Source organism: Rhododendron vialii, chromosome 7a (genome assembly GCF_030253575.1).
Source record: "Rhododendron vialii isolate Sample 1 chromosome 7a, ASM3025357v1".
In the NCBI taxonomy this organism is placed as follows: Eukaryota; Viridiplantae; Streptophyta; class Magnoliopsida; order Ericales; family Ericaceae; genus Rhododendron; species Rhododendron vialii.
The window spans coordinates 39,884,999-39,911,369 of NC_080563.1; the positions used below are offsets into that span (position 1 = coordinate 39,884,999).

At 39.2% G+C, this 26,371-nt stretch overlaps 3 protein-coding genes across 3 annotated transcripts; all 3 read right to left on the bottom strand.

Annotated features, from left to right (window-relative positions):
• Positions 1-1,359: 1,359 nt before the first annotated feature.
• Positions 1,360-6,197, bottom strand: LOC131332512 (cytochrome P450 734A1-like). Its single transcript, XM_058366801.1, has 4 exons — positions 5,192-6,197; positions 3,707-3,951; positions 2,500-2,863; positions 1,360-1,854 (listed from the first exon to the last, which is right to left on the bottom strand). Exons 1-4 carry the CDS (start codon positions 5,678-5,680, stop codon positions 1,441-1,443), a joined length of 1,512 nt encoding a protein of 503 aa, XP_058222784.1. The 5' UTR covers positions 5,681-6,197; the 3' UTR covers positions 1,360-1,440.
• Positions 6,198-7,794: 1,597 nt separating this feature from the next.
• LOC131332515 (cytochrome P450 734A1-like) lies at positions 7,795-12,043 on the bottom strand. The gene is made up of 4 exons (XM_058366803.1): positions 11,411-12,043; positions 10,177-10,421; positions 9,179-9,539; positions 7,795-8,565 (listed from the first exon to the last, which is right to left on the bottom strand). Exons 1-4 carry the CDS (start codon positions 11,900-11,902, stop codon positions 8,152-8,154), a joined length of 1,512 nt encoding a protein of 503 aa, XP_058222786.1. The 5' UTR covers positions 11,903-12,043; the 3' UTR covers positions 7,795-8,151.
• A 3,077-nt stretch (positions 12,044-15,120) lies between these two features.
• On the bottom strand, positions 15,121-24,685 carry LOC131332514 (cytochrome P450 734A1-like). The gene is made up of 4 exons (XM_058366802.1): positions 24,146-24,685; positions 23,169-23,413; positions 16,335-16,698; positions 15,121-15,741 (listed from the first exon to the last, which is right to left on the bottom strand). Exons 1-4 carry the CDS (start codon positions 24,635-24,637, stop codon positions 15,328-15,330), a joined length of 1,515 nt encoding a protein of 504 aa, XP_058222785.1. The 5' UTR covers positions 24,638-24,685; the 3' UTR covers positions 15,121-15,327.
• Positions 24,686-26,371: the final 1,686 nt, after the last annotated feature.

The following is a 26,371-nucleotide window of genomic DNA, read 5'->3' on the forward strand; positions in this document are numbered from 1 at the left end:
GATGAAGTTATGATATATGTGAAAATGGGACTCAATATCAACCAGAGTATATTGCTGTTTTACAATCAGAAATGTAATTTCAAAAAAAAAAAAAAAAAGGAAGCCAGATTTATTCATCTCTACCAAAAGTTGAACGGTGGCTTTGACCAAACCCATGGATTCCATACCCTCCAATCATTACCCATTTAAAAAAACACAGAAAATGTAGCTTTCACGCATCCGCATTTAGGGTACGTATGCATCAACGCGTTGAAAACAGGAATGATTTGTCGGACTTCAGTTATTGTTTGTTTTTTAAATTTCAACAAATTATTTTCAGTTTTAGTCTATGAGCTTTACAAAATAAACGATTTCAATCATTGTTGGCTAAATAGAGGCCCACAATGGTCCAAATTGGACCGGACTAGACAATAATTATTTACCAAGCTGGATGGGAGCTTGGTCCGGTCAAGGTACCCCCAAGTCCACAATCTTCCTTCCTTTTCCAAACTCTTTTTGTGTGTGCTTCCTTTTGGACCCATATTGATGATCCGAATAGACAACTTTATATTTTACGAGAAGCATATCATTTACACGAATAATCAACTTGATTGGATATTAAAAAATATCTCGTATAAATAACTCGTATGTTTCTTTTCAAAATTGGATGACTTAAGTTTAAGATTACATTTTCCGTCTGTTTCATACAAGTCAAGTTATTCATGCAACTATCTATTGATGATGTCCGACAATTATTTTTTGCAAAGATGTTATTATCTGAAAAATATACGATTTTATTTTTATTTTTGCTCGGCTAAAGTCAATATTATTAGTTGTAGTTAGTAAGATTTGAACCCCTGTCAAATGCACTAGAGTACATAGTGTCTACCACTCCACGCCGATACTGAGATTGGCTAGGATAAGACAATAACTAAAAGGAATCACTGAATAACTTTTTAATAAAATGGATATAACTGCTTACAAAATGTAAGAATTTAATGGTAGCTAATTCTCAATTCTTTGATTTATAATCACCCAGAATAAAAACTACTACTTCAAAATTCTTTGATTTAATCACCTGGGATTCTTATTCCGGGCAATGGTAGGAAAACATAGTACTAACTACTTACTTCCTCCGTCCCATTTTCATTGACACGAATATTCAAAAAGGACAATCAAAATGGGACGGAGGGAGTGTTTTTTTCGAACGACTGTGTTCCACATCAGTTTTCACTAATATAGAACCCGACAACAAGTGTGGGAGGATTTTGTCAGAGTTGATGACAGTTCGGTTTGACAGTTCCAATCCCAAAACACTTCAATCGACTGATTAGAGGAAGACCTCAATTTGATTACCAACATGAGTTCGTCCAGGGATCATTTAAATACACGTTCCGAATATATGATTTCATTTGGGATCAAAGTGTCACTTCACTACAACTTTGGGGACCACCATTACAATTAAACCCTCCTGAGGAGTATATGTGCACCATGCTGAGGTTGCAGTGTCACATACTGAGTAGGGGCATGAACATACGACGGCGATACAGAGAGATAATACTGTCTAATAATCATAGCTAATACAATCTTCGCTTCTACCACAGCAAGATTCTGACCTACGCAAATTCTAGCACCCAAACCAAATGGGAAAAACGCGGCGAAATGCTTCCGAGCCTCGGTGAATCTCATCGGGTTGAACTCATTAGCATCTGCTCCCCATAGCTCAGTGTCGTGGTGCACCGCCATCATGGCCAAGTAGAGTTGGGTATTGGCCGGAACGTCGAGGGTTCCTAGCTTTACTCTTTTTGAGGTTTGCCTCATGAGCGCCACGGCCGGTGGGTAGAGCCGGAGTGTTTCGTTTAGTATCATGCTCACCTGCCAGAAAAAAAAAATTACTGTTCAATGTTTCAATGGGTGCTATTTGGCAACAATGTTGTCAGTGCTTTGGTTTTTTTGTTTACGAAGAACGTAATACATGTTTCCAACCATTCTTGTCAGTAAAAGAACAAAAAATTTGCAAGGTTGTGTCAAATACTAGGTTTTCAAACATGTTTTTTAATAGACAACACATGGTTACAAGAAATATTGAGGACAAGAGGTTGGCTGATTACTCGATCGTGTCCCAAAAGTGTTGCAAAACAGGGCGATATGACTAGCAGAAACTACCGACAATGACATTATGTTGGGAACAACCATAGTTACACAATCCAGTTCCATACAGATAACATACAACAAAAATGGTACTCCACAAAAGACTCGTTTGAATGGTTGAAAATCAGTTCGAGATTGGCCCTTTGTGTCCTAAACCTATTGACTGCGCCATTTTGGAAAAACACAATATCTTTCAAACGTGTATTTCTATTTCAGTTTGCAGAGTTTTCTAAAACAGAAAACAGACAAGAAACATGGTACCTAACACTAATTTGACTCGTTAAAAAGTTCGTTCAAGATCAAATCCCTGTGCCTAAAAGTGTTGTAAAACTTGACGAGATGATTAACATAGATATCGACCAAACTTACAATCTTGAACTCATTTAAATTCTCTGCAGTTGGGACCTCACATTCCCTGCAAATGGAGAACACTTCTTCCCTTGCCTTGGTTTGCCATTCTTGATGCAATGCAAGAAGTAGAAGTGCCCAAGTCAAAAGATTAGCAGTGGTATCCCTTCCTGCAAAGTAGAAGGTTTTGCATTCATCGATTACTTCCTCGACTCCCAATCTCTCTTCTACACCATCTTGATTCCTATGGGAGGACAGTAACAAAGAAAGGAGATTTTTTGAATTTTCTTTTGTTTTGTTGTTGATTACAATTAGTGTCCTTATTGATTCTCGAGTTTCCTTGTCCAACTGCGACCTCATTCTATTCTTCTTTGTGGGCAAAAACCTGCAGAGGATTGGTTTTGAGAAATCAAGGACAACAAAATTTGGTCAAAACCAAGAAACACAAGTGACAAGACCACTAAATTTTTTAGGTTTATAGTCACGTATTTGCAATAAAGACATAAGTTTATAAAACACAAAACCGATGAAAAGTAGAAACTATTAACATCAAACTAACACAATAGGCATTTATAATCACTTAGGCTCCGTTCCAGTTTCTTGAAAAATGAACTTTTTGAAAAGAAAGGTAATTTCAAGCTCAAAAATTATGTAGTTACGCAAATAATTTTCCTACCAATATGCATCTTATTTGATAGATTTCATTGAGATCTTTTAAACAGTGCAAAAAAATTGAAAAATTATTTGTCATTTTCATTATATTTGAGCTTGAAATCACATTCTTTTTGAAAAAGAAAGCGAAACGGCACCTAAATTTTTAAGTCAATGCACAAGTCTCCCACTCACATTAGACTCCGAACTCAGAAGATACAATGGGTAGGTTTCTATGCCATCAATGTTTTGTAGAATATTAACTTCTGATGACTCAGAACCCCGAACGCTATGGCAGAGAAGCAATTGACTCTGCCTTACGTCACAAACTCAACCAAATGTTGAGTATCCATTCAAAATGTTTTCGTAGCACTGGAAAGATATGTGGGCATGCACACCTGTTTACTAAACGACATAGATTTAGGAATGTGAGATTTCTAGAGTATTCTCGAAGGCCACGGAGTTTGCATGGATGCCAATCAAATAACTGTGATAGAAAACCATTTAATTTGATACCATTCCAAGATGAGATAGAAAAGGAACATAATATCGCAACAAGTCAGCAGTTAATAGGCACCTGAATCCAGGAATGTAAACACTCCTTAAGGCCTGCAACACGAGACTTGTTTGGCGGTCTATTAATTCGAAAATCCGTTTCCCTTCTTCGAAACTGCTTCCAAAAGCTGTCCGAGATATAATATCTGCCGAAAGGTTGTTGACTTCTTTGTTCACTTCCAACTCGAACTCGTCCCTCCCTCCTCTTTCTTCCTCCCACTTCTGCAGCATTTTCATACTACTGGCAACCATTTCCGGCACCCAACCCTGTCATATATGCAGTGTTAACCTGATGACATTTTGGTCACAAAGCTAATGTTGAATTGGAGGGCAGAGTCCGTTTAAGCGGTTCTAATGCAGTATTTATTGCAAAATGCTCATCAAGCCTTCCAATGGAAAAAGATGAGATTAGCTTTCAACTTGCTTCAATCTTGATTGGTTCTAATGCCTTTTTTCTTTTCTACAAATATGAGGACACATAAACTTTGACCAAAACCGGCCACATAAAGTGCATGCAATCAATCCGGAGAGTAATGATAAAAGTTATATATCCCAAACAGGGAGTAGTAGGTACCCAGTGGAGATATGAATCCTCATTTAAATTTCTCATGCCATCGAAAATGTGATGCAAATTGAGTTCCACCACAATTCTATGCAATTGTTGGGTCGTGACCCCGACCCCGATTCCGTACCCCAAGCACAAGCACGCAAACACAACCAAACACAAACACGAGAGACGCGAAGAAAAACTCTATATATGTATTATTCACAAAACAAATACATTATACATGAAAAAACCTCTCTGGCACGCCACAACCAGGCTGCCATCACTCCTCTCTCTCTCCCTCATTCCGGTGCTCTCCTGACAGTATCTCCGAACCTCTCCAAGGAGCCCGGCTCCTTCCGAAGGAGGAGTCTCACGCTCACACTCTCTCTGCTCACTCTCTCTGTCTCACAGCACACACTCACTCCACTGCCTAAGGCAGCCAAGAAAATAAGGGGACAACAAAACAAAGGGATTTTATCCCATACATCTCACACCCACTCTACTTGGGCGTTCATTTTGTGTGCATCGATGAGCTTATCGTTCATACTCAAGATCACGTCGATTGAATACCCTCAAATTCTTGGTCCAATTATATCTGTGAATAGTTTTGACTGTCCACCATTTATTGTGAATTTGTAAGACAAATATGTTTGTTCAACTACATGCACCCAACTTTATGCTAAACACATTAGAGTTATCATCAAACGGAATCGTAATGAGTATTATTTCGTAAGCTCTTATGTTCGAATTTATGAACTCTTTCGGGTTAGTCCATGCGTAGTTTTGTTGGTCTCTTCGTAAGTGAGCGATGGAAATGCAACTCAAAATTAATCGCTGGAACCCAAAATGAATCGATGCGCATAAGCTAGTTCGCCCAAGTTAAAAGGGAAAAGAAAAGGTACTATTATTTTGTTAGATGAGTGATGAGGGACTAATGAGGAATTGAGAGAGAGAGATAACCTTAACTCTTTCCATGTTAAAAGCCAGGCCAGCAATCCTCCTATGAACGGCCCACTTCTCATCGACAAGCCCAACAAGCCCTCGTCCCCACAGAAGCCCAGACAAAGGGTTAAACGGGATCTTCTCAAACGACCCACCCGTATTCAACAAAACCTCCTTGATCATATCCGGGTCGGACACGGCCAAACGGGGCCTCGGCCCGAACCAGTACAGGAAAGTCTTCCCGTAAGCCGTCGACCAGTTGTAGTAGTGGGGAATCGAACGGCTCACGACGTCGTGGGTGAAGGCGGATATCGGCCCCGATTCGGCTTCGGCGATCATGCGCCGCCGGATCTCCGCCGAGTTGCCGAGGAACGGGCGGTAGCCTGGCCCGGTTATGCCCTGGCTGCGGAAGTGGTGTTGGATTTGGAGTGGGACCCATATGAGTGAGTGTGTGAGCTTGATTAGGAGGGATGTGAGGAGTAGAGAGGCTATCAGAATAAGCAGCATGGTTGAATTCTAGCTGTGTGTGTGTGAAGAGAGAGAGAGAGAGAGAGAGAGAGAGAGAGAGAGAGTTGTGGGAGGCAGAGGAAATGGTGAGCTGGTTTGTGATCAAATTGGAGATGCCGTTGAAAATTGGGTTGATAAAGGAAGTTCCAATTAAATTACTCAAGATATAAAATTGAAGAAATACTCCACTATGGATCAACTTGATACTAGCAGCTCGTTTGGATTGTGAGAAATGATGAAATAAAAAAATGAAAAGACAATTTTTATTTTTATTTTTTTTGAAGATGCCAATGTATTATTAAAACAATTCTTTTTTACTATTCTCTTAATTTCTCATCAAAATATTCAATTCAAATGAGGAATTTCACATGGAACCATAACTCTTTTCTTTCTTTTCTCACGAAAACCCTCCATCCAGACGAAGTGTAGATCTGTGAGTGAGAGAGAGAGAGCGAGGGGGTGATTTTTGGAAAGGTGGAGGAAATGGTGGGCTGGTTTGATAATGAAATTGGAGATGGCGTTGAAAATTGGGTTGATAAGGAAGTTCCAATTAAAGTTGTTGAACTACCCAAGATATAAAATTGAAGGATTATGGAACAATTGAATACAAGGGATATGGTAAAGAATAAATAAAGATGGTTTCTTCCTTCAGGATCTATAAATGGATGGAACTGAAAGCTAAAATCTTTATTTATAGTAGTTGAAGATTAAGGAAATGATTACTTCATACGACAATTCAGAAAATCAAGTAGTGTCACGTTGTTCGAGCAATTAAATTTAACCAATTCTATCATTCAACTAATAATATGGTTTAACTGCGGGGAAAAATTACAATACACATCTTTTATTTGGGATATTTATCATATGCACCCCCAAAATATTATGAATTATAGAGAAAATGTTACGAATCGTATTGCTAAAAAGTTACGAATCGTATAAAGGTTACGAAATACACCAAAATATTATGAATCATAATGAAAATGTTATGAATCGTACTGCTGAAAGGTTATGAATTCTAGAACAAAAGTTACGAAACACACTAAAATGTAATGAATGAATCATAAAAAAAAATGCATATGATACACCATTTTAAGGGGTGTGTATTGTAGACTTTTCCCTAACTGCGTCATTCACCGAATAGAAACTTTTCTTATTCGTGAAGTTGTCCACTTTACATCAACTCACACGTCTCCACGCTAGAGGGTGGGGATGTTCCAATTAAAAGGTTAGAGTACTGTAGTAGACCATCAGGCTGAGTAATAAATGGATATATTTTTTAGCTCGCTTCAAAAATCACAAATAGTCAGTTTAGATTCCGGGGAGAACTGATCATGTTTAAAATCATGACACTCAAATATCATTGAGTTCATAATAAGTGTTGTGGCCCTGTGGGTCAATTAATATAAAATCATGTCGTCAAGCTTTTCCAAGTTCGATATCCTTCACCACGCGAGCGTAAGGAAACCATATCAGTGGGAAATCATGGTCAACTGTCAAAGGGATACAGTTAAGCTTGTGATAATTGTTCAAGCTCGGCTTAAGTCTAAGTTAATTTGGCTCAAATTCAGCCCATTAACTTTTTATTACGCTCGAGCTCACTAAAAACTTAACAAACAAGCCTCAACATACTGAAACTCGGTTCGATACAAATCAGCTCGTTTGGACCCTAATTGCAGTAACACATGTAGCAAAAATTAGGTAACAATAATAATTTCCGCGAGGTTTACGAACGAAGATTATCAAACAAGGTAAAGAGAATCCATGAGTAATTATGCAATACTCCTGAAACACCACCATTACATAGTGTTTCAAAATCTTTCACAATGACACATGTGACACGCAAAACCTCACACTCAGTCATGCAAATATAGTCAATAGTACTTCATGAGTAATTATTAAGTAGTCTGGGAGCACCAACACCTGATGCTCCAGACCACTTCACAACCACACTTAAGTGTAGCGGTCTCACACGAAGTTCTTTTCTAACAGGAAGGAAAATTGGGTACATTATATGGATTCTTTTTTTTTTTTTTTTGATCATAAATTTCTATACTCCATTAGTCCACTCCCATTTACAAGGCAATTCCAATCTATAGTTTTGATACCATGAATCACAACAAAATAAGTAAGTGAAAATTGAACCAGATGAGAGCACTTTTACAAGAAAAGGACACATTTCAAGCCAACAAGGGGAAACCACAACACACTAGACAGTACACACAGGCAGTCTGGCACCAAGAACTAAACCTACCATCAGCCCAACTCTCATAACCTAATGAGAAAACTTTACAGGATATATTACATTCTAAACAAAGGAGTATGTTCTGGTCAGTAATCCACGTTCGGCGATGAAGTTCGAGAGAGTTAGCTCCAGGGACCATTTAAATGCACGTTTTAAACATTGCAGACTTGATAAACCCAATTTTTTTCAGTTGGGATCAAAGTGTCACTTCACTTGTAAAACCTTACAATTAAACCCTCCTGAGAAGTATATGTGCACCATGCTGAGGCTGCAGTGATGCATACAGAGTAGGGGCATGAACGTATGACGGCGATACGGAGAGATAATACCGTCTGATAATCATAACTAATGCAACCTTCGCCTCCACCATGACAAGATTCTGGCCTACGCAAATCCTGGCACCCAAACCAAATGGGAAAAATGAGGCGAAATGCTTCCGAGCCTCAGTGAATCTCATCGGGTTGAACTCGTTAGCATCTGGTCCCCATAGCTCAGTGTCATGGTGTACCGCCGCCGTGGCCAGGTAGAATTGGGTATTGGCCGGGACGTCGAGCGTTCCTAGCTTTACGCTTTTCGAGGTTTGCCTCGTGAGCGCCACGGCCGGTGGGTAGAGCCGAAGTGTTTCGTTTAGTATCAAGCTCACCTGCCAGAAGGGGGGAAAAAAACGGGCTTAAATGTTTCAATGGTGCTGTTTGGCAAAAATGTATAGTCATTGCTTTGGGCTTTGTTTACAAAGAAAATGTTTCCATTCTTTCTTTTCAGAAAAAAATGTTAGGTATACAGAACCAAAATCGGAAACAGACCAAAAAAATTCTCTCATTTGGCTCGTTAAAAGTTAGATTAGCTCGATGTGTGTCCCAAACATGTTGCGAAAAATCGGAAAGATAACTAGCAAACACTACTGGCGATGCCACTTTTGGGGAACAACCATAGTTATCCAACATGGTTTCTGTTTCCATTTTAATACGTTACGAAAACAGAAACAGACTACAAAAAAGACTCATTTGACTGGTTGAAATTCGTTTCAGTTTTGCGCGTTGTGCCCTAAAACTCTTCACCGTGGGAGCAACCGTATTTGCCAAACGGGTCTTTCTATTTCAAGTTTCAGAGTCTTTTGAAAACAGAAAACAGACAAGAAATGTGGTACCAAAACACTCATTTGACTCGTTAAAAGTCCATTCAAGATCAAACCCGTGTGTCTGAAAGCGTAGCCAAACTTGACAATGATTAACATAGATATTGATGACTAAACTTACAATCTTGAAGTCATTCAAATTCTCTGCAGTTGGGACCTCACATTCCCTGCAAACGGAGAACACTTCTTCCCTCGCCTTGGTTTGCCATTCCTGATGCAATGCAAGAAGTAGAAGTGCCCAAGTCAAAAGATTAGCAGTGGTATCCATTCCTCCAAAATAGAAGGTTTTGCATTCATCGATTACTTCCTCGACTCCCAATCTCTCTTCTACGCCGTCTTGATTCCTGTGGGAGGACAGTAACAAAGAAAGGAGATTTTTCGAATTTTCTCTGGTTTTGCTGTTGATTAGGAGTGTCCTTATTGATTCTCGAGTTTCCTTCTCCAACTGCCACCTCATTCTGTTCTTCTTGGTGGGCAGAAACCTGCAGAGGATAGGTTGTGAGAAATCAAGGACAACAAAATTTGGTCAAAACCAAGAAACACAAGTGACAAGACCACTTAATCTTTTAGGTTTATAGTCAAGTATTTGGAATATAAAGACTAATTAAGTAGATAAAATTCATAATCGACGAAGAAACTACTATTAACATTAAAATAACACAATAGGCATTTACAATTACTAAATCGTTGAGGCAGTGCACAAGTCTCCCCCTCACAGTAGAGCCCGAAGATAAAATAGGTAGGTTTCTATATCATTAATGTTTTGTACAACATAAACTTCTCCTGACTCAGAACCCCAAACGTGATGGCAGAGAAGCTTTTGTCATTGCATCATGTCGCAAACTCAACTGAATGGTGATTATCTAACCAAAATGTTTTGTAGTATTGGACAGATATGTGGTCATATATACACACACAAAAACCAATAAAATCCTAATGCTTTACAAAACGATATAGATTTAGGAATGCAAGATTTTCTATTATTGTCGAAGGCCATGGAGTTAACATGGATGGATGCGAATCAAATAACTGTGATAACAAACCATTTAATTTGATGCCCTTCCGAGATGAGATAGAAGAGGGACACAAGATCCCAACAGGTCAGCAATTAATAGGCACCTGAATCCAGGAATGTAAACACTCCTCAAAGCCAGCAACGCAAGACTCCATTGGCGGTCTAATAATTCAAAAATTCGCTTCCCCTCTTCGAAACTGCTTCCAAAAGCAGTCCGAGATATTATATCCGATGAAAGGTCATGGAGTTCTCTGTTCACTTCCAACTCGAATTCGTCCCTCCCTCCTCTTTCTTCCTCCCACTTCTGCAGCATCTTCGCAACACTGGCAACCATTTCCGGCACCCAACCCTGTCATGTGCACAGTGTTAACCTGATAACATTTTGGTCACAAAGCTAGTGCTGAATTGGAGGGCAGAGTATGTTTAAGTGGTTTTAATGCTGTGTTTATTGAAAATGCTCATCAAGCTTGCCAATGGAAAAAATATTAGTTTAGCTTTCGACTTGCTTCCATCTTGATCAGTTCTAATGCTTTGTTTTCTACAATTCTGAGGGCACATAAATTCGACCAAAACCGGCCACATAAAGTGCATGCATGTAAACCAATTTTTAGAACCAACACATCTTGTAAAGATGTGGCTCTTAGCCCATCTGGTTGTACCTTTTGGTGTTGACTGTTGGGGGCATCGTGGCTCCCATCCTCTTGAATGAGGATTTGGCTTCTATGAAAATTTGCAAACCACATCTGATTCGGATCTCACCCAATGGAGGAAGTAGCACTATCGTGACCTGGGCTAACAAAAAAAATTAATATGTACAATTTTAGCCCATCTCAAATTTTTTTTTTATCGAAAGGTTGATTTGTCGTGTTGTAACTCTTCCTGTTATCACGGCAACTACGGAAAGAGCATTTTCAGCTATGAAGCATGTGAAACTGATAAAGATCATTTGTGCATTTTCAGAAATGTGATGCAAATTGAGTTCCACCACGGCTCTATTCAATGAATTCCGAAGCATGCGTTACTTTGTGCGCATCGTTTGTGCATATCGATGATTTTATCGCTCATACTAAAGATCACGTCGATCGAATAAATTTGTGGTCAAATTACATTCGTGAAGAGATCAAAATTGCGTTTTCCACCGCTGCCGTTGTGGATCTCACCGTGCTTTATTGTTATAATATGAATAGTTCATCTTATTCATGCAAAAAATCAACTTGATCAAACATTGAATGATATATCAAAAATTGAATTTTAGTTTATAATATGTACGCTCTCATAGCTCTCATATATCACGTGACAAGTGACGAATACGGAATGAGAGAGAGAGAGAGAGATGACCTTAACTCTCTCCATGTTAAAGGCTTGGCTAGTGATCCTCCTATGAAGGGCCCACTTCTTACCCGTAAGCCCAAGAAGCCCTTTTCCCCCCACCAGCCCAGCCAAAGGGTTACGCGGGATCTTCTCAAACGACCCACCCGTATTCAACAAAATCTCCTTGATCACATCCGGGTCGGACACGGCTAAACGGGGCCTCGGCCCGAACCAGTACAGGAAAGGGTTCCCGTAAACCGCTGACCAGTTGTAGTAGTGGGGAATCGAGCGGCTCACGACGTCGTGGGTGAATGAGGATAGCGGCCGCGATTCGGCTTCGGCGATCATGCGCACACGGACTTCGGCCGAGTTGCCGAAGAACGGGCGGTAGGCCGGCCCGGTTATGCCTTGGTTGCGGAAGTGGCGTTGGATTTGGAGTGGGACCCATATGAGTGAGTGAGTGAGTTTGATTATGAATGATGTGAGGAGTAGGGAGGCTAGCAGAGTGAGAAACTCCATGGTTGAGAGAGAGAGAGAAGGATTTTGGGGGAGGTAGGGGAAATGGCGGGCTGGTTTTATGATCAAATTGGAGATGGCGTTGAAAATTGTTTGAGAAGGAAGTTCCAATTAAATTACTCAAGATATTAATAAATTAAAGAAATATGGATCAACTTGACAATAGATGTATTCGTCGCCAGCAGTGCTACAGTCACCGACCTTGGGGTGGGTGACTGGCCACCGATCGCGTGTGGGATCCACTTCGGGTCCCGCACAAATGATCCAAGTCGCTCAATAATTTAAAAAAAAAACCGAGTGGGCTAGAAGAGAAATAAGCTCAATCCGATGTGTGTACGTGCTCATTCCAAACTTTCATTTTTGAACGGCTCGGATCATCTAATTTTGGAACAGCTCGGATCGAGCACATACACACATCGGATTAAGCTTATTTCACACATAGCCCCACTCGGTTTTTTTTTTAAATTATTGAGCGGCTCGGATCATTCGTGCGGGGCCCGGAGTAGACCCCACACAGAATCGATGGCCAGTCACCGACCCTCCCGGTCGGTGACTGTAGTGTTTTCGGGTTCATCACCTCTTTTACAATGGTATTGACTTCAATTCTAAATGAAAAGAAAAGTACCGAAGTTATCGATTCATACGATCAATCAAAAAGTGTCACGTCGATCGACCAATCAAAAAAGCGTCAGCATTTTCGAACAATAAAATTTATTCAGTTGTATCATGCAACCGATAAGATTTTAGCTGCGTCATCTAACGAATAGAAACTTTACTTACTCATGAACGCGTCTCCACCCTCGAAGGGTGGGGATTTACCGCTTAAAAGATTTACACACAAGTCACAAGGTAAGCTACTGTAACCTCGTTCAATGTTGATTTCCATTTTCCACTATGAATTGAAAAAAAAAAACCCTTTAAAAATACTATACCCAATTTGGTTCCAATATGCTCTAGCACTCCAAAATGATTCATACAGACTTGTATATACCCCTTCTCCAAAATGTTTGTCCCGTCCGTAAAATAAGAAGTAAAAAATAATGTATTTCTTTCGAGAAAATATTCAATTTTTTTCATAAATTTAAAGAACTCATCGATATCCATTGTATTGTTGAAAAAAATAGGTTTTTTTTGCAAAAATTATATTATTTTTACATTATCTTTTTGCAGACTAGACAAATATTATAGGACGGAGGAAGTACAAAATTATCACTATTAAATTGAAAAAAACCTTTACAAAAGTTCCCGGATTAACATTAACAATTTAATAGAGTGTGTTCCCGCGTACTCCAGCACTCCAAAATAGACTTATGTAAACAGTACAGGGCCAGCCCTAGGCAGAAGCATAGAAAGCCACAGCTTCAAGCCTTCAAGACTCACAAAAAAAAAAAATGCAAAAAGAAGGGCATGCAAAATACTGTTTCCACTCGAAAATCAGCTTCATCGGACACTCATAGGTATATCAAAAATTAAATTTTGGTTTTAAACGGATGGTCATGCAAATTTTAACTTAAAAACTATTGAAAGAATCTAGGCCATCCGTTATTTTCTAGGTGAGGAGCGGTAAATATTGAGCGGTGAGCGTAGGCTTTCTGATATTTCAATTCCTTTTGTAACTGACTCATGCCAATTTCATTTCTGTACAGTTTCCCTGGGGTCAACTGTGTTATCTTAAGCTGGTTGAGGCCTTTAGGGCCTGTTTGGATGGAGTGAAAACAGGGGGGCAAAAATAAGAGGGGGTAATTGGAGGGGTCTTAGTTTTCACCCCTTCTTCTTTTTCACCCATTTCAGGGATTCTCGGGTATAATTTTTGGGCACCCCTTGACCTCCCCAAATTTAATCCGGCTTTAGAGGGGAGGAATTTGGACGAAATCACCCTTGCTTATCCCCTTTCTCCAACCTGAAAAACTCCTTATTTAGTTTCAGAACTCTCTTAGGGTGCTCATTAAAAGGCCTTAGAACAAAAAATCCATTATGACCATTTAAGGTAAAATGATCAAAAAAATAAGATCTTCGCACCGGTTCAAACGGATTGAAAATTGGAACACTTATTTTTTTTACACCATTTATATATTAAAAAATATAGTTAAAAAAATTAAGTATTTCAATTTTCAACCCGTTTGAACCGGTGCGAAAATCATATTTTTTTTAATCATTTTATCTTAAATGGTCATAATGGCTTTTTGGCTCTAAGGCCTTTCAACGAGCACCCGAAAACTCCTTATTTAGTTTCAAAGCTCTCTTAGGGTGCTCATTGAAAGGTCTTAGAGCTAAAAATTCATAATGACCATCTAAGATAAAATTATTAAAAAAATAAGATATTCGCACTGGTTCAAACGGATTGAAAATCGAAACACTTAATTTTTTAACTATATTTTTTAATATATAAATGATGTAAAAACGTTTTTTAATATAAATTTTTTAGAATAGACATTTTTTAATATTAATTTTTGAATTCATATACTTATTTTAATATGTAATCAAATTTAACACTGTACATGGACAAAATAGTCATTTGACAACTTTTCCCACCATCCACCCCTTCTCATCCCCCCATTCTATAAACCATTTAAACAAAGTCAAATTTTATCCCCCTATTTAATACTCCATTCAAACCACATACTATTTTATCTCCCCTCCATAAACCATCAAAATTAATATGCCCTACTATTTTATCCCCCCTTCATATTTTTTACCCCCAATTTTTTACCGGCATCCAAGCGGGCCCTTAGGGTTATTATTTTCCCCTTCTTCATACATTCTTCCTAATAATGTTTACACCCAATTTTGGTCAAAATTTTGAATAGTGGACCGGAAGGATGCTATTGGGCCTCGAATTGATTTCAGTATGGTTTGCTGAGCCATTGGGCCAGATTAAATTCGATTGGGCCTAGATAATGCCCAAAATTTCATTATCACATACCTGGCCCAAACTCAAAATCCCCGTCGACTGGCCAGGGGGTTCTTAGTTTTATAAAAAAGCCCCGATTCACATTCCATGGGTAAACCCAAGGTTAACTCGTACGAACACTAAGTCGGAACGGATCTAAGAAAGAAGCACATAGGATTTATTTCTTTCAAACAAGTCTGGATACAACCATCAGGGGCTTCTCCTTTTATAGACACAAGGAGAAGCTTCAAGACAAACGTAACTTCTAACTTTAGACAAGCATATCTTACAATTTTAGACAAGCACATATTCGTTCACATAATAAGCAAACAGTATTAAAAATTCTATCTATTCCTCGACTTTTGTTATTGTGATGAAGTTCTGAAATTACCTCTACATATGACAAGGAAGTTGGAGAGAATTAGCTCCAGGAACCATTTAAATACATGTTTTGAATCTTGGAGACTTGATAAATGCATTTTTTTTTACTTCGAACCAAATTGTCACTTCGCTAATACTTTGGGGACCAACATTACAATTAAACCCTCCTGAAGAGTATTTGTGCACCATGTTGAGGTTGCAGTGTCACGTACCGAATAGGAGCATGAACGAACGACGGCGATACGGAGAGATAATACCGTCTAATAATCATAGCTAAAACAATTTTCGCTTCCACCACAGCAAGATTCTTGCCCACCCAAATCCTAGCACCCAAACCAAACGGAAAAAACGCTGCGAAATGCTTCCGAGACTCAGTGAATCTCATTGGGTTGAACTTATTAGCATCTGCTCCCCATAGCTCAGTGTCATGGTGCACAGCCGTCATGGCCAGGTCAAGTTGGGTATTGGCTCGAACGTCGAGGGTCCCTAGCTTAACGCTTTTCAATGTTTGCCTCATTATCATCACGGGCGGTGGGTAGAGTCGAAGTGTTTTGTTTAGTATCATGCTTACCTGCCAAGAAGAAAATAGACTTAGATGTTTCAATGGGTGGTGTTTGGAAAATTATGTTTGGTATACATGGTTATATCAAACGAGTGAGAGGTTGGCTGGAGGGTGTCTCCAACGGGAGGAGAGGGGATGGCAAAACCATAATAGAAAGACAGACAAAAAACAAACTCTCATTTGACTCGTTAAAAGTTAGATTAGCTCGATGTGTCCCAAACACGTTGCAAAATCGGAAAGACGACTAGCAAACACTACTGGCGATGCCACTTTCTGTTTCCATTTTCATACGTTATGAAGACAGAAGGCAGCAAAAATGTTACTCCATAAATGACTCGTTTGACTGGTTGAAATCCGTTTCAGATTGGCACTTTTTCTGTCCTAAAACTCTTCACTTTGCCTTTTATTTGGAACTACATTTTTTGCCAAACGCGTCTTTCTATTTCAACTTTCAGAGTCTTTCGAAAACAGAAAACAGACAATGAATATGGTACCAAACACTCATTTGACCAGTTAAAAAGTTTGTTCAGGATCAAATCCTTGTGCCAAAAAGTGTTGCCAAACTTGACAAGATGATTAACATAGAGATCGACTAAACTTACAATCTTGAGCTCATTTAAATTCTCTGCATTTGGCACCTCACATTCCCTGCAAATGGAGAACACTTCTTCCCTTGCCTTGGTCTGCCATTCTTGATGCAGTGCAAGAAGTAGAAGTGCCCAAGTCAAAAGATTAGCAGTTGTCTCCTTTCCTGTAAAGTAAAAGGTTTTGCATTCATCGATTACTTCCTCGACTCCCAATCTCTCTTCTACACCATCTTGATTCCTGTGGGAGGACAGTAACAAAGACAGGAGATTTTTTGAATTTTCTCTTGTTTTGCTGTTGGTTATGATTAGTGTCCTTATTGATTCTCGAGTTTCATTCTCCAACTGCAACCTCATTCTGTTCTTCTTTGTGGGCAAAAACCTGCAGAGGATTGGTTACGAGAAACCAAGGACAACTAAATTTGATCAAAACCAAGAAACACAAGTGACAAGACCACTGAGTTTTTTAGGTTTAAAGTAAAGAATTTGCAAGATAAAGACTACGTAGATAATGTTCATAATTGATGATAAGAAAAAAATTTAACATCAAACTAACACAGTATGCATTTACAAATACTAAATTGTCAACGGTTTTGCTATACTGTGCCCAATGGGCTTAGCATTGGGAGGAACAAATTGCAGATTCTTTAAACATCAAGCTTCCACGTGTAAAATCTGTACCTTCCTTCAACAGGTGTTTTAAAAAGTCTCCTGCAGTATTGTTTCTTCACTTAATGCCTTTTTTGCCCCTTAAGCATTTTTATTTCTTTTTTGGTAGTACTGATTTTTGCTGTTATATTTTTTTTTTCTGGCCGAGTCTCCACTATGTTCATTCTTTCCCTCTCTGTAGATGTATAATCCTCTCTCGTGTACTAATGTTTTTTAAAATAGTTGTTTAGGTGTGGTAAAAAATTAACTTCATCCGATATCGGTAAGGCCATTTACAAAACAACCAACTTTGCTTCAAAATTTTACATGGATTCTAAAACAAAGTTTGATTTTTGTAAACACCTTACAGTTATCGGATGAAGCTGATTTTTTTAAAAAAACAAAAATAAATATTTTTAACAAAATAAACTGCTCTGATCATCTTTGTGGGACCCGAAAAGGGTCCTAAATTGCACTGTACACGTTATGTACAGTGTTTTTGTAACGACCCTGATTTTTGGTAAATAAAAATTTCGTTAAATATTTAAATTTTATCTTAATTACTTGGATTTGCTACTAAAAATTTCTTTTTAATTTTTATAATCCGTCATAATTAGATTTGAAACTTATAAAATTATATCTTTCACGCCGAGCAATCTAGTCATTTTTTTAAAGACAAGTATGCTTATAAAAGCACTTGTATATTTTCCTAACGAATTAAATAAAATCTTTAAATTATATTTCTTGGCTAGAAATCCTACTTGGCAAGTAGAATTAGTTTCCAACCAATTCGTTAGAAAACCTTAATTACCGTTTCAATCTAGTTACAATTTTCTAATCCTAGATGGACCTTTTTGACCGTCTTTGAGCCTTTTGAACCCCCGAACCCTAATTGAACCCTTAGACTTTAGGGGTAATCATTATACCCCATGACAAGTCATTTCAAACCCTAATTATGACCAATATTCCTTTACCCCTTGGTCCATAATTGTTAGGGGAATTTTTGTCCCTTGGTTATTAGACCTTTGACTTGCCTAAATGCATGACAAGACAAGTCATACAAGAATCCCATCATTTTGCTTCCAAAGGAAGCAACCTTAGACTTGCCATAATGAGAACCTAGATTTGACTAGTCATTCAAGCCCATACTTACCTTCTTTAACCAATGGTTAATAAATGCTAGGAGAATTTTTGACCATTGGTTAATAGCAATTAAGTTGCCAATGAGGCTTTGATTTGACCATACAAAATCATGGGCCAAGAATATCATCATTTTACTTCCAAGACTAGTTAACCTAACCATGCATGCATGCAACCCTAAGATTTTAGCCTTAAACCTAATAATCCTAGACTTACTTTCCTAGACACTCATATATATATATATATATATATATATATATATATATATATATATATATATATATATATATATATATATATGTGTACCAAAGAGAGAAAGGGGGGGGAGAGGCCGGATGGGGAGAGAGAGAGGGTGTGTGTGTGTGTGCAAATTATGGACACTTACACAAGCAACCTTTATAGCCTTAAGCCTATTTTTTGACTACATGCCAACCCATTCTAGTCTTCCAAAGTATAAAGCTAGGCCATGATTATATTCCTTCTTGCAAGCAACCTCCCCATAGACTTGACAAGTCCAAAACCCTTCATGATGACCTAAAAATTTGGCCAACAAATGGAAGTGACAACTCATGGAAGACTTGGCATGCTTTCAAGCTTGATTGGACATGACAATGGAGCAAATCCATGGGAGGAAGGAGAGAAGGGGGGGCCGGCCATAGAGGAGGAAGGAGAAGCTCAAGTGTTGGCTATAAATAGCACCCCATGCCTTCCATTCAACTCACACCTTCACTTCTTGCTCCCACTTCTCTCTAGAAACCATTTCTGTTTTTCCAGGCAGCTTACTGCCCTCCACGAATCTCTATTTTTCTCCTGCTTAAAGTAGTTTTTAGAACCAACTCCCTTCGAGAAAGTTGTAGAGCACTTCGAAACCTTCAAGTTAGACCCAAGAACCATCCAAATCGGTGAAGAAACGACAAAGATATTGGCATCCGAAGTTCAGTAAAAATCTCGGATTTCTATTTCCAGACAGCATACTGTCTCTGCCTTTCTCACCATTTTCCTCCTGCCTAAAGTAGTTTCTAGGATCAACTTCCTTCACGAAAGTCGTAGAGCACTTCGAGAGCTTCAACTTCGACCCAAGAACGATCGTATTCGGCCAAATATTGACCAAGTTACTGCCATCCAAAGTTCGGTCCAGATTTGCAAGTTCACCGCCCGTAGAAAATCTTCCAACTAGCTTATTCGGCCCCGACTAAGTTTCGGATCAAGGTAGATAAATCTCTACTCATTTTCCCTAGTATAACTTTAGTTATTTTTGTTTATGATAAGGCAAGTTAAAGTATTAGGAATAATTAGCAAGCTCGTTTTACAAAATCTTGAAATGACATTACGATCATGTAGATTTTCTCTACTCACTTCCCTAAGTATACGTAGAACCCTAGTCCAATAACTCTACGCATAGTATAGAATTTACGTTAGAAAGTAGCATGTTCTTGATTCAAAGTATCAATATCGTAGATAAGATTATCTATTGTTTGGTTTCAAGTAAATAAGCTTATCGTTTAAAATGCATGATTGTCAATAAGTTTATCTCACTAATGGAGGTACGAACATGTTGGATAAATGACTTTGTCTTAAATAAACATATGTTGTATTGAATTTCTCAAAAAGTAAGATATAACGATTTTCGAAAGATAAGATTTTAACGCTTGATTTGAAGTATTCATATTTTGATCTTTTCAAGCATGCTTAGGAATATAGAATTGGATGATCTTGTTAGATTACAATGAATGATTTATGGTTGCGTATGCGAAAAGTCCTACCGCGGAGTCTATGCATGAAAACGAGACACGGAAATCGAGGAAATAGAAACATGACACCTAGGGTGTGGTTAACAAGAAAATGTGTTTTCGAATGAGGAAATATTTTTGAAACTACATAATGACCGATTTTGATGGCATTATGTGAAATGTGTGTGTGGATGTGTGCCAATGGGAACCCGGGACGGCAGAACCATTGTGAGGATACTCGGGAACCCGGAACGGCGGAACCGAGGTTGGGTGTGTGGCTTGGTTATCCGCGGAGAGGAGCCAATGCAAATGTGTGCCAATGGGAACCCGGTGCGGCGGAACCATTGTGAGGATACTCGGGAACCCGGAACGGCGGAATCGAGGTTGGGTGTGTTAAAAACGGATTTTGAAAATGTTGATTTGGTGATGAAAAGTGAAAATGGAGACACGGTCTACGATGAGTTGCGTAGGAGAAACACAGAAAAAACATGGACACCAACGATACTTGAATAGTGAATGTGGATGTGTGATTGTTACTATTCGTCGTATATGATTTACTGTTTGTAAGTTATGAGTTAGTGGGTAGGGTTTACTCTATTGAGCGTTGTAGCTCACGGTGTTGCCTTTTTGGTGACCCTGACATATTATATGGGTGGCGACGCCGGTATAATGTGTCAGATTTCTTAGATGAACAGGATAAGATGTACACCGTGGAAGCTTTTGGAGCAGAGGAGCTTGCTAGGATGGAAGAGCAAGCAGAGTAGTATTAGGAATCCTAGTTTCCTTCCTTGTTGAATAAATGTACCTTTTCCTTATGATGTATTTATGATGTAATAATGAGCCAGACTCTCTTTATTATATAATAAATGCCTCATTTAACGTACCCAAAATTGGGGGCGTTACAGTTTTGATGTACTCATAGCAGCTCTCTATTAGACCCACTTACACCAAGTAAAATCTCCAAACCATAAAGATTGAGATTTGGAGTGTTTTTTTTAAGTGTTTAATTGGTTGTCCGCAAAAACCGTCCCGCATGCGCGTGTATATATATATATATATATATATATATATATATATATATATATATATATATATATCAACCACATCAAAGTCTCATGTCTAAAGATAAAAGGAAAAAAATTGTTCAATCAGTAGAGGATGGAAAGAAAAGTAGAGGAGACAGAACAAATGATACCAAAATCCATCTCCAAAAGTTAGCTTTTAAAATAACCAGAAATGATATAGGTACCGACGGCCGGGGAGGGATTTCGTACCGACCGGCCGCGTCGGGCCGTCTCTGGCCACCGAATGGCCGATTCGAGCCGTCCAAAAATTATAAATAAAAAAACCGAGTGGCCCCACGCGGGAATCAACGTCATCCGAGGTGTGTAGGGTGCTTGATCCGAGCACCCCTTTTTCGTGTATATATGTATATACGTGTATATACACAAAAAAGGGGTGCTCGAATCAAGCACCTTACACACCTCGGATGCCGTTGATTCCCGCGCTAGGCCACTCGGTTTTTTTTTATAGAATTTTTGGACGGCTCGGATCGGCCGTTCGGTGGCCAAAGACGGCCCGGCGCGGCCGGTCGGTACGAAATCCCTCCTGGCCGATCGGTACTCATAGCACAACTAAAATAACGAACCCATTTTTTATTTGTTTTAGGATTTTTCATGAGAATTGGTATTCACATTCTTTCTTGATACCCAGTACCCACACTCTTTTTTTTTTTTAGTGTTGAAAGTGTATGTATTTTTGTTTTTAAAAGACAAAAAATGATATGTAAATAAATAAATAAATAAGAGTGTGAAAATCAACTTCCTTTTTTATTCATTACTTTCCCCCCCCCCCCCCCCCCTTTCTGTGTGGTCTTGAAATTAGAGATGTAAAAACAAATGGATTCTTATGCATTGTGATACTTTCTTTGTCCCAAATTCTTTGTCCGGTCCTTAAAACGGAGTATTAAAAATAATACAATTTTTGCAAGAAAAAATCGAAAGTTTTTCAACAATTTACTAGATATCAATGAGTATTTTTAATTTGTGAAAAAAAGTTTGAATTTTTTCCTGAAAAAATTGCACTATTTTTGACACTCCGTTTTACGGACCGAACAAAGAATTTGAGACAGAGAGAGTAATATTTACCTCTTTCATGGTGGTATTGGTAGTATAAATCTACGGTCCAGATACAAAGAAGGAGAGAGGGAGAGAGTAATGGGGACAGAAAACTTGATGGGATAGTTTTGTACTTTGCTTCATACATTAACCACTCAGGACATCCTTACTGCGCGTGTCATACACTTCTGACATTGTCTTGGAAAAAACATCAAATTCATGCGCGTGTGTGACACAATCGTGCACCCTTTGGGCTTATGTTAGCATTTGCCAATTGTCAATTCAGTGCACAAGTCTCTCATTCACAGTAGAGTCCAAAGGTATAATAGGAAGGTTTCTATACCATTAACGTCGTATAGAATGTAAACTTCTCCCGACATAGAACCTCTAGGCCCTAACGCTTACGGCAGAGAAGCGAGTGACATTGCATCATGTCACAAACTCAACCCAATGGTGATTATACATTCAAAACGTTTTGTAGTATTGGACAGATATGTGGCCTTGCACACAAAAAACCAATAAAAAGCTACTGTTTTACAAAGCGGTATAGATTTAGGAACTCAAGATTTTCTGGAGTAGTGAAGGCCTTGGCTTGGAGTTAACATGAATGTCAACTGTCAAGCGATAGCAAACCATTTAATTTTCAAAAAGTCTACACACACATACAATCTGTGCACAGATTTCATTGTGGGGCCTACCACGGGTCCCACACAAATCATCCGAGCCGTTCATTAAACGTAAAATATTTTTTCAGAGACCCCCGTAAAAAAATAATCTCAATCCGATACCTATAGGTGCTCGATCTAATCATATAACTTTTCATTATTCGGGAATCTGAATGAAAAGTTAGATGATTGGATGAAGTACCTATAGGTATTGGATTGAGCTTATTTTTTACGGAGACTCTTGAAAAAATATTTTACATTTAATGAACGACTCGGATGATTTGTGTGGGACCCGTGGTGAGGCCCACAACAAAATCTGTACACAATCTGATTGTGCACAGATTGCTGTGTGTGTAGCAGGACTCTTTAATTTAATACCATTGTGAATAGAAGCATGGATCCTTTGTTCTGATCAAAAAAAAAAAAAAAAGCATGGATCCTTTGTCCCTCTACTCATTTCATCCTCTATTACATAGGACAAAAGGGCACAAGATAAATGATGAGACAAAAGAGGGACATAAAGATCCCAACAAGTCAACAATTAATAGGCACCTGAATCCAGGAATGTAGACACTCCTTAAAGCTGGCAACACAAGACTTAATTGGCGGTCTATCAGTTTGAAAATACGTTTTCCCTCTTCAAAACTGCTTCCAAAAGCTGTTCGACATATAATATCCGCTGAAAGGTTGTGGAGTTCTTTGTTCACTTCCACCTCGAATTGGTCCCTTCCTCCTCTTTCTTCCTCCCACTTCCGCAGCATCTTCATAGTACTGGCAACCATTTCCGGCACCCAATCCTGTCATATGCAGTGTTAACCTGATGACATTTTGGTCAAAAAACGAATGCTGAATTGGAGGGCAGAGTATGTTTGAGTGTTTTTTAAGCAGTGTTTATTTCGAAATGCTCATCAAGCCTGCCAATGGAAAAAGATGAGTTTAGGTTTCAACTTGCTTCCATATTGATTGGTTCTAACGCCTTTTTTGTTTCCTACAATTCGGAGGACACATAAACTTCGACCAAAACCAGCCACATAATGTAAAATACTAAAGTGGAGATAGGAATCCTCATGCTAATAATCATGTCGATCGAATACCCAGAAAATTCTTGGTTGAATTATATTTGTGGAGAGTTTGATTGTCCAATGGTTAGTGCGATAAATATATTTTGTTCAAATAGATATCCTGGTGGACCTAACTTAATGCAAACAAATTGTAGTATGTATTACTTACGGGGAAGGTCCTGTCAAGTTTCTTATCATCCATTTTCAATTTTTTTGGGACACATTCCATTCCTGCAAAATGAATGGATCCGATCATTATTGCGAACTCGAAACGGTGTCAAAAAAAAAATTGAAAATAGACGTGAATGGACGGTAAGAAACTTGACATGACCCCCTCCCATTTTCTTTGTATGAGACCAAACGGATAGTAGCTACAAACACAATTTTCAAACACAACTCCAGACTTCTTAGACGATGAGAGGACTAATAAGTCAGTCAGGACTAGTGAGCGTGTGAGAGAGAGATGACCTTAACTCTATCCATGTTAAAGGCCTGGCTAATGATCCCCCTATGAACGGCCCACTTCTCACCCGCAAGCCCAACAAGCCCTTTTCCCCACACCAGCCCAGCCAAAGGGTTAAACGGGATCTTCTCAAACGACCCACCCGTATTCAACAAAACTTCCTTGATCATATCCGGGTCGGACACGGCCAAACAGGGCCTCGGCCCGAACCGGTACAGAAAGGTCTTCCCGTAAACCGTGGACCAGATGTAGTAGTGGGGAAGCGCACGGCTCACGACGTCGTGGTTGAAGTTGGACACCGGCCACGATCCGGCTTCGGCGGTCATGGGCCGCCAGGTCTCGGCCGAGTTGCCGAGGAACGGGCGGTAGGCCGGCCCGGCTATGCCTTGGTTGCGGAAGTGGCGTTGGGTTTGGAGTGGGACCCATATGAGTGAGTGAGTGAGTTTGATTATGAGGGATGTGAGGAGTAGGGAGGTTATCAGAAAGAGTGGCAGCATGGTTGAGAGAGAGAGAGAAGGATTTTTGGGGAGGTGGAGGAAATGGTGAGCTAGCTGGCTTGATGATCAAATTGGAGATGGCGTTGAAAATTTGTTTGACAAGGAAGTTACAATTAAATTACTCAAAGATATAAAATCACATAAATATGGAACAACTGAACACGAGTAGTTATATGGTGAAAATAGTTTCTTTCAGAAACTGTCATCAACAAACAACTTCATATTTTGGCAACAACTTATTGGTCAGTAAAAACAAGGCTTAATTTCAAAAATATCCCCTCAACTATCATATTTTTGCAACATCACCCCCTTAACTAAAAAACTCAACAACGTGACCCCTTCAACTATCAAAATCGAGCAACATCACACCCTCCGTCCAAATCTGTTAACATTTTAAAGGAAAAAAGTATAACTTCAACGGAAAATAAAGTCTAACCCTAAAATGCCCTTCCAATTGGTAGCTGACTTTTCTTCTTCTTCTCTTTTTTTTTTGGTTTTATTTTTTGGTAGAACTTTTATTCTTCTTCTCTCTCCTCTACCCAACCCCTCCATGACTTCTTCTTCTTCTTCTCTCTCCCTCTCCACATCACGAGAAATTCATTTTGTAACACAAAGTAGAGAACCCATTTTAAGATTTACCAACCTCACCACTACTCTAATTTTGTCCACAATTGCACAAGGAAAATTAAAATTAAAATTAAAAACAGAAAACTTGGATGAATTGGTATCTTGATTCACAGTCAACTCTTTTTCTTTTTTTGGGCAACTCATTCCCACCCAATCAGAACTATTGTAAAAGAAATCTCAAGAACCATTAGATCGGGATTCTTTCAATTTCATACATCGGTTTTTCAATCAAGGTTTCAAGTATCAAACGAGGAAAAAATCAGCCCGATCAAAAAAAAATTTCCGGCCAATAAAATACCCAAACCAAGAAGCTTTACTAAGGATCATTGAACCATATCCGGCCGGCATCAGGGGAGGATTTCGGACCAGTATCGCACGACATATCCCTGAGCAGATCGACAATGAATGACTTCGGACTGCGTCTTCTCCAACGCGCAGTGCATTCACCGACGCCCCGAGTTATCCGACGGCGACGGCGAGTTGCGGTCTCCGGCTTGCTCCGAGGAACTCCAGGTTTCGTTGAATATTGTAGGTGTTGCTGCTCTGGACCGTTTGCGCTGCATGATCTGCCGTGAGATGACATGTCTGGTCGGATATCGACATTTATGGCGAAGGAGTTTGACGGGAAATCAGTGAAGGAGTCGTCGACGAAATTCGAGAGCCACTCCATTTCGGTTACATCATCAGTTGGGACGCAGGGTAGTACTGGATGCTGGCCAAGTCGGTGGTGGTGAAAAAGTTTGGTTGTTGGAGAAGTCCAGAAGGTCGTCAATGGGAAAACACTCCGGACTCCGCCGCCGACACATCCATCTTGGAGGGAGTGGTGGGTTTTACACGGGTTTGGAGTGTGTCTCTCTCTAGGGTATAAGGGTATCTTAGTCCTTTCCCCCTTTTCCGTCCTAAAAATTAACAGACTGGAGGGTGGGGGTGATGTTGCTTGATTTTGATAGTTGAGGGGGTCATGTTGTTGGGTTTGTTAGTTAAGGGGGTGATGTTGCAAAAATATGATAGTTGAGGGGGTGTTTTTGAAATTAAGCCTAAAAACAACTAATGACTTGTTAACAATAGCAAAATCTCTTCAACTTATTCTCTATCGAAAACACACTC

Coding starts and splice junctions, on each gene's coding strand:
- LOC131332514 (XM_058366802.1), bottom strand. CDS start 24,637: ATGCTGCCACTCTTTCTGATAACCTCCCTACTCCTCACATCCCTCATA. Junction 23,414..24,145: donor TTAACATGGATAGAGTTAAG/GTCATCTCTCTC, acceptor TGCATATGACAG/GATTGGGTGCCGGAAATGGT. Junction 15,742..16,334: donor ATTTAAATGAGCTCAAGATT/GTAAGTTTAGTC, acceptor TCTTCTTGGCAG/GTAAGCATGATACTAAACAA.
- LOC131332515 (XM_058366803.1), bottom strand. CDS start 11,902: ATGGAGTTTCTCACTCTGCTAGCCTCCCTACTCCTCACATCATTCATA. Junction 9,540..10,176: donor GTTTACATTCCTGGATTCAG/GTGCCTATTAAT, acceptor TATCCTCTGCAG/GTTTCTGCCCACCAAGAAGA. Junction 8,566..9,178: donor ATTTGAATGACTTCAAGATT/GTAAGTTTAGTC, acceptor CCCTTCTGGCAG/GTGAGCTTGATACTAAACGA.
- LOC131332512 (XM_058366801.1), bottom strand. CDS start 5,680: ATGCTGCTTATTCTGATAGCCTCTCTACTCCTCACATCCCTCCTAATC. Junction 3,952..5,191: donor TTAACATGGAAAGAGTTAAG/GTTATCTCTCTC, acceptor CATATATGACAG/GGTTGGGTGCCGGAAATGGT. Junction 2,864..3,706: donor GTTTACATTCCTGGATTCAG/GTGCCTATTAAC, acceptor AATCCTCTGCAG/GTTTTTGCCCACAAAGAAGA.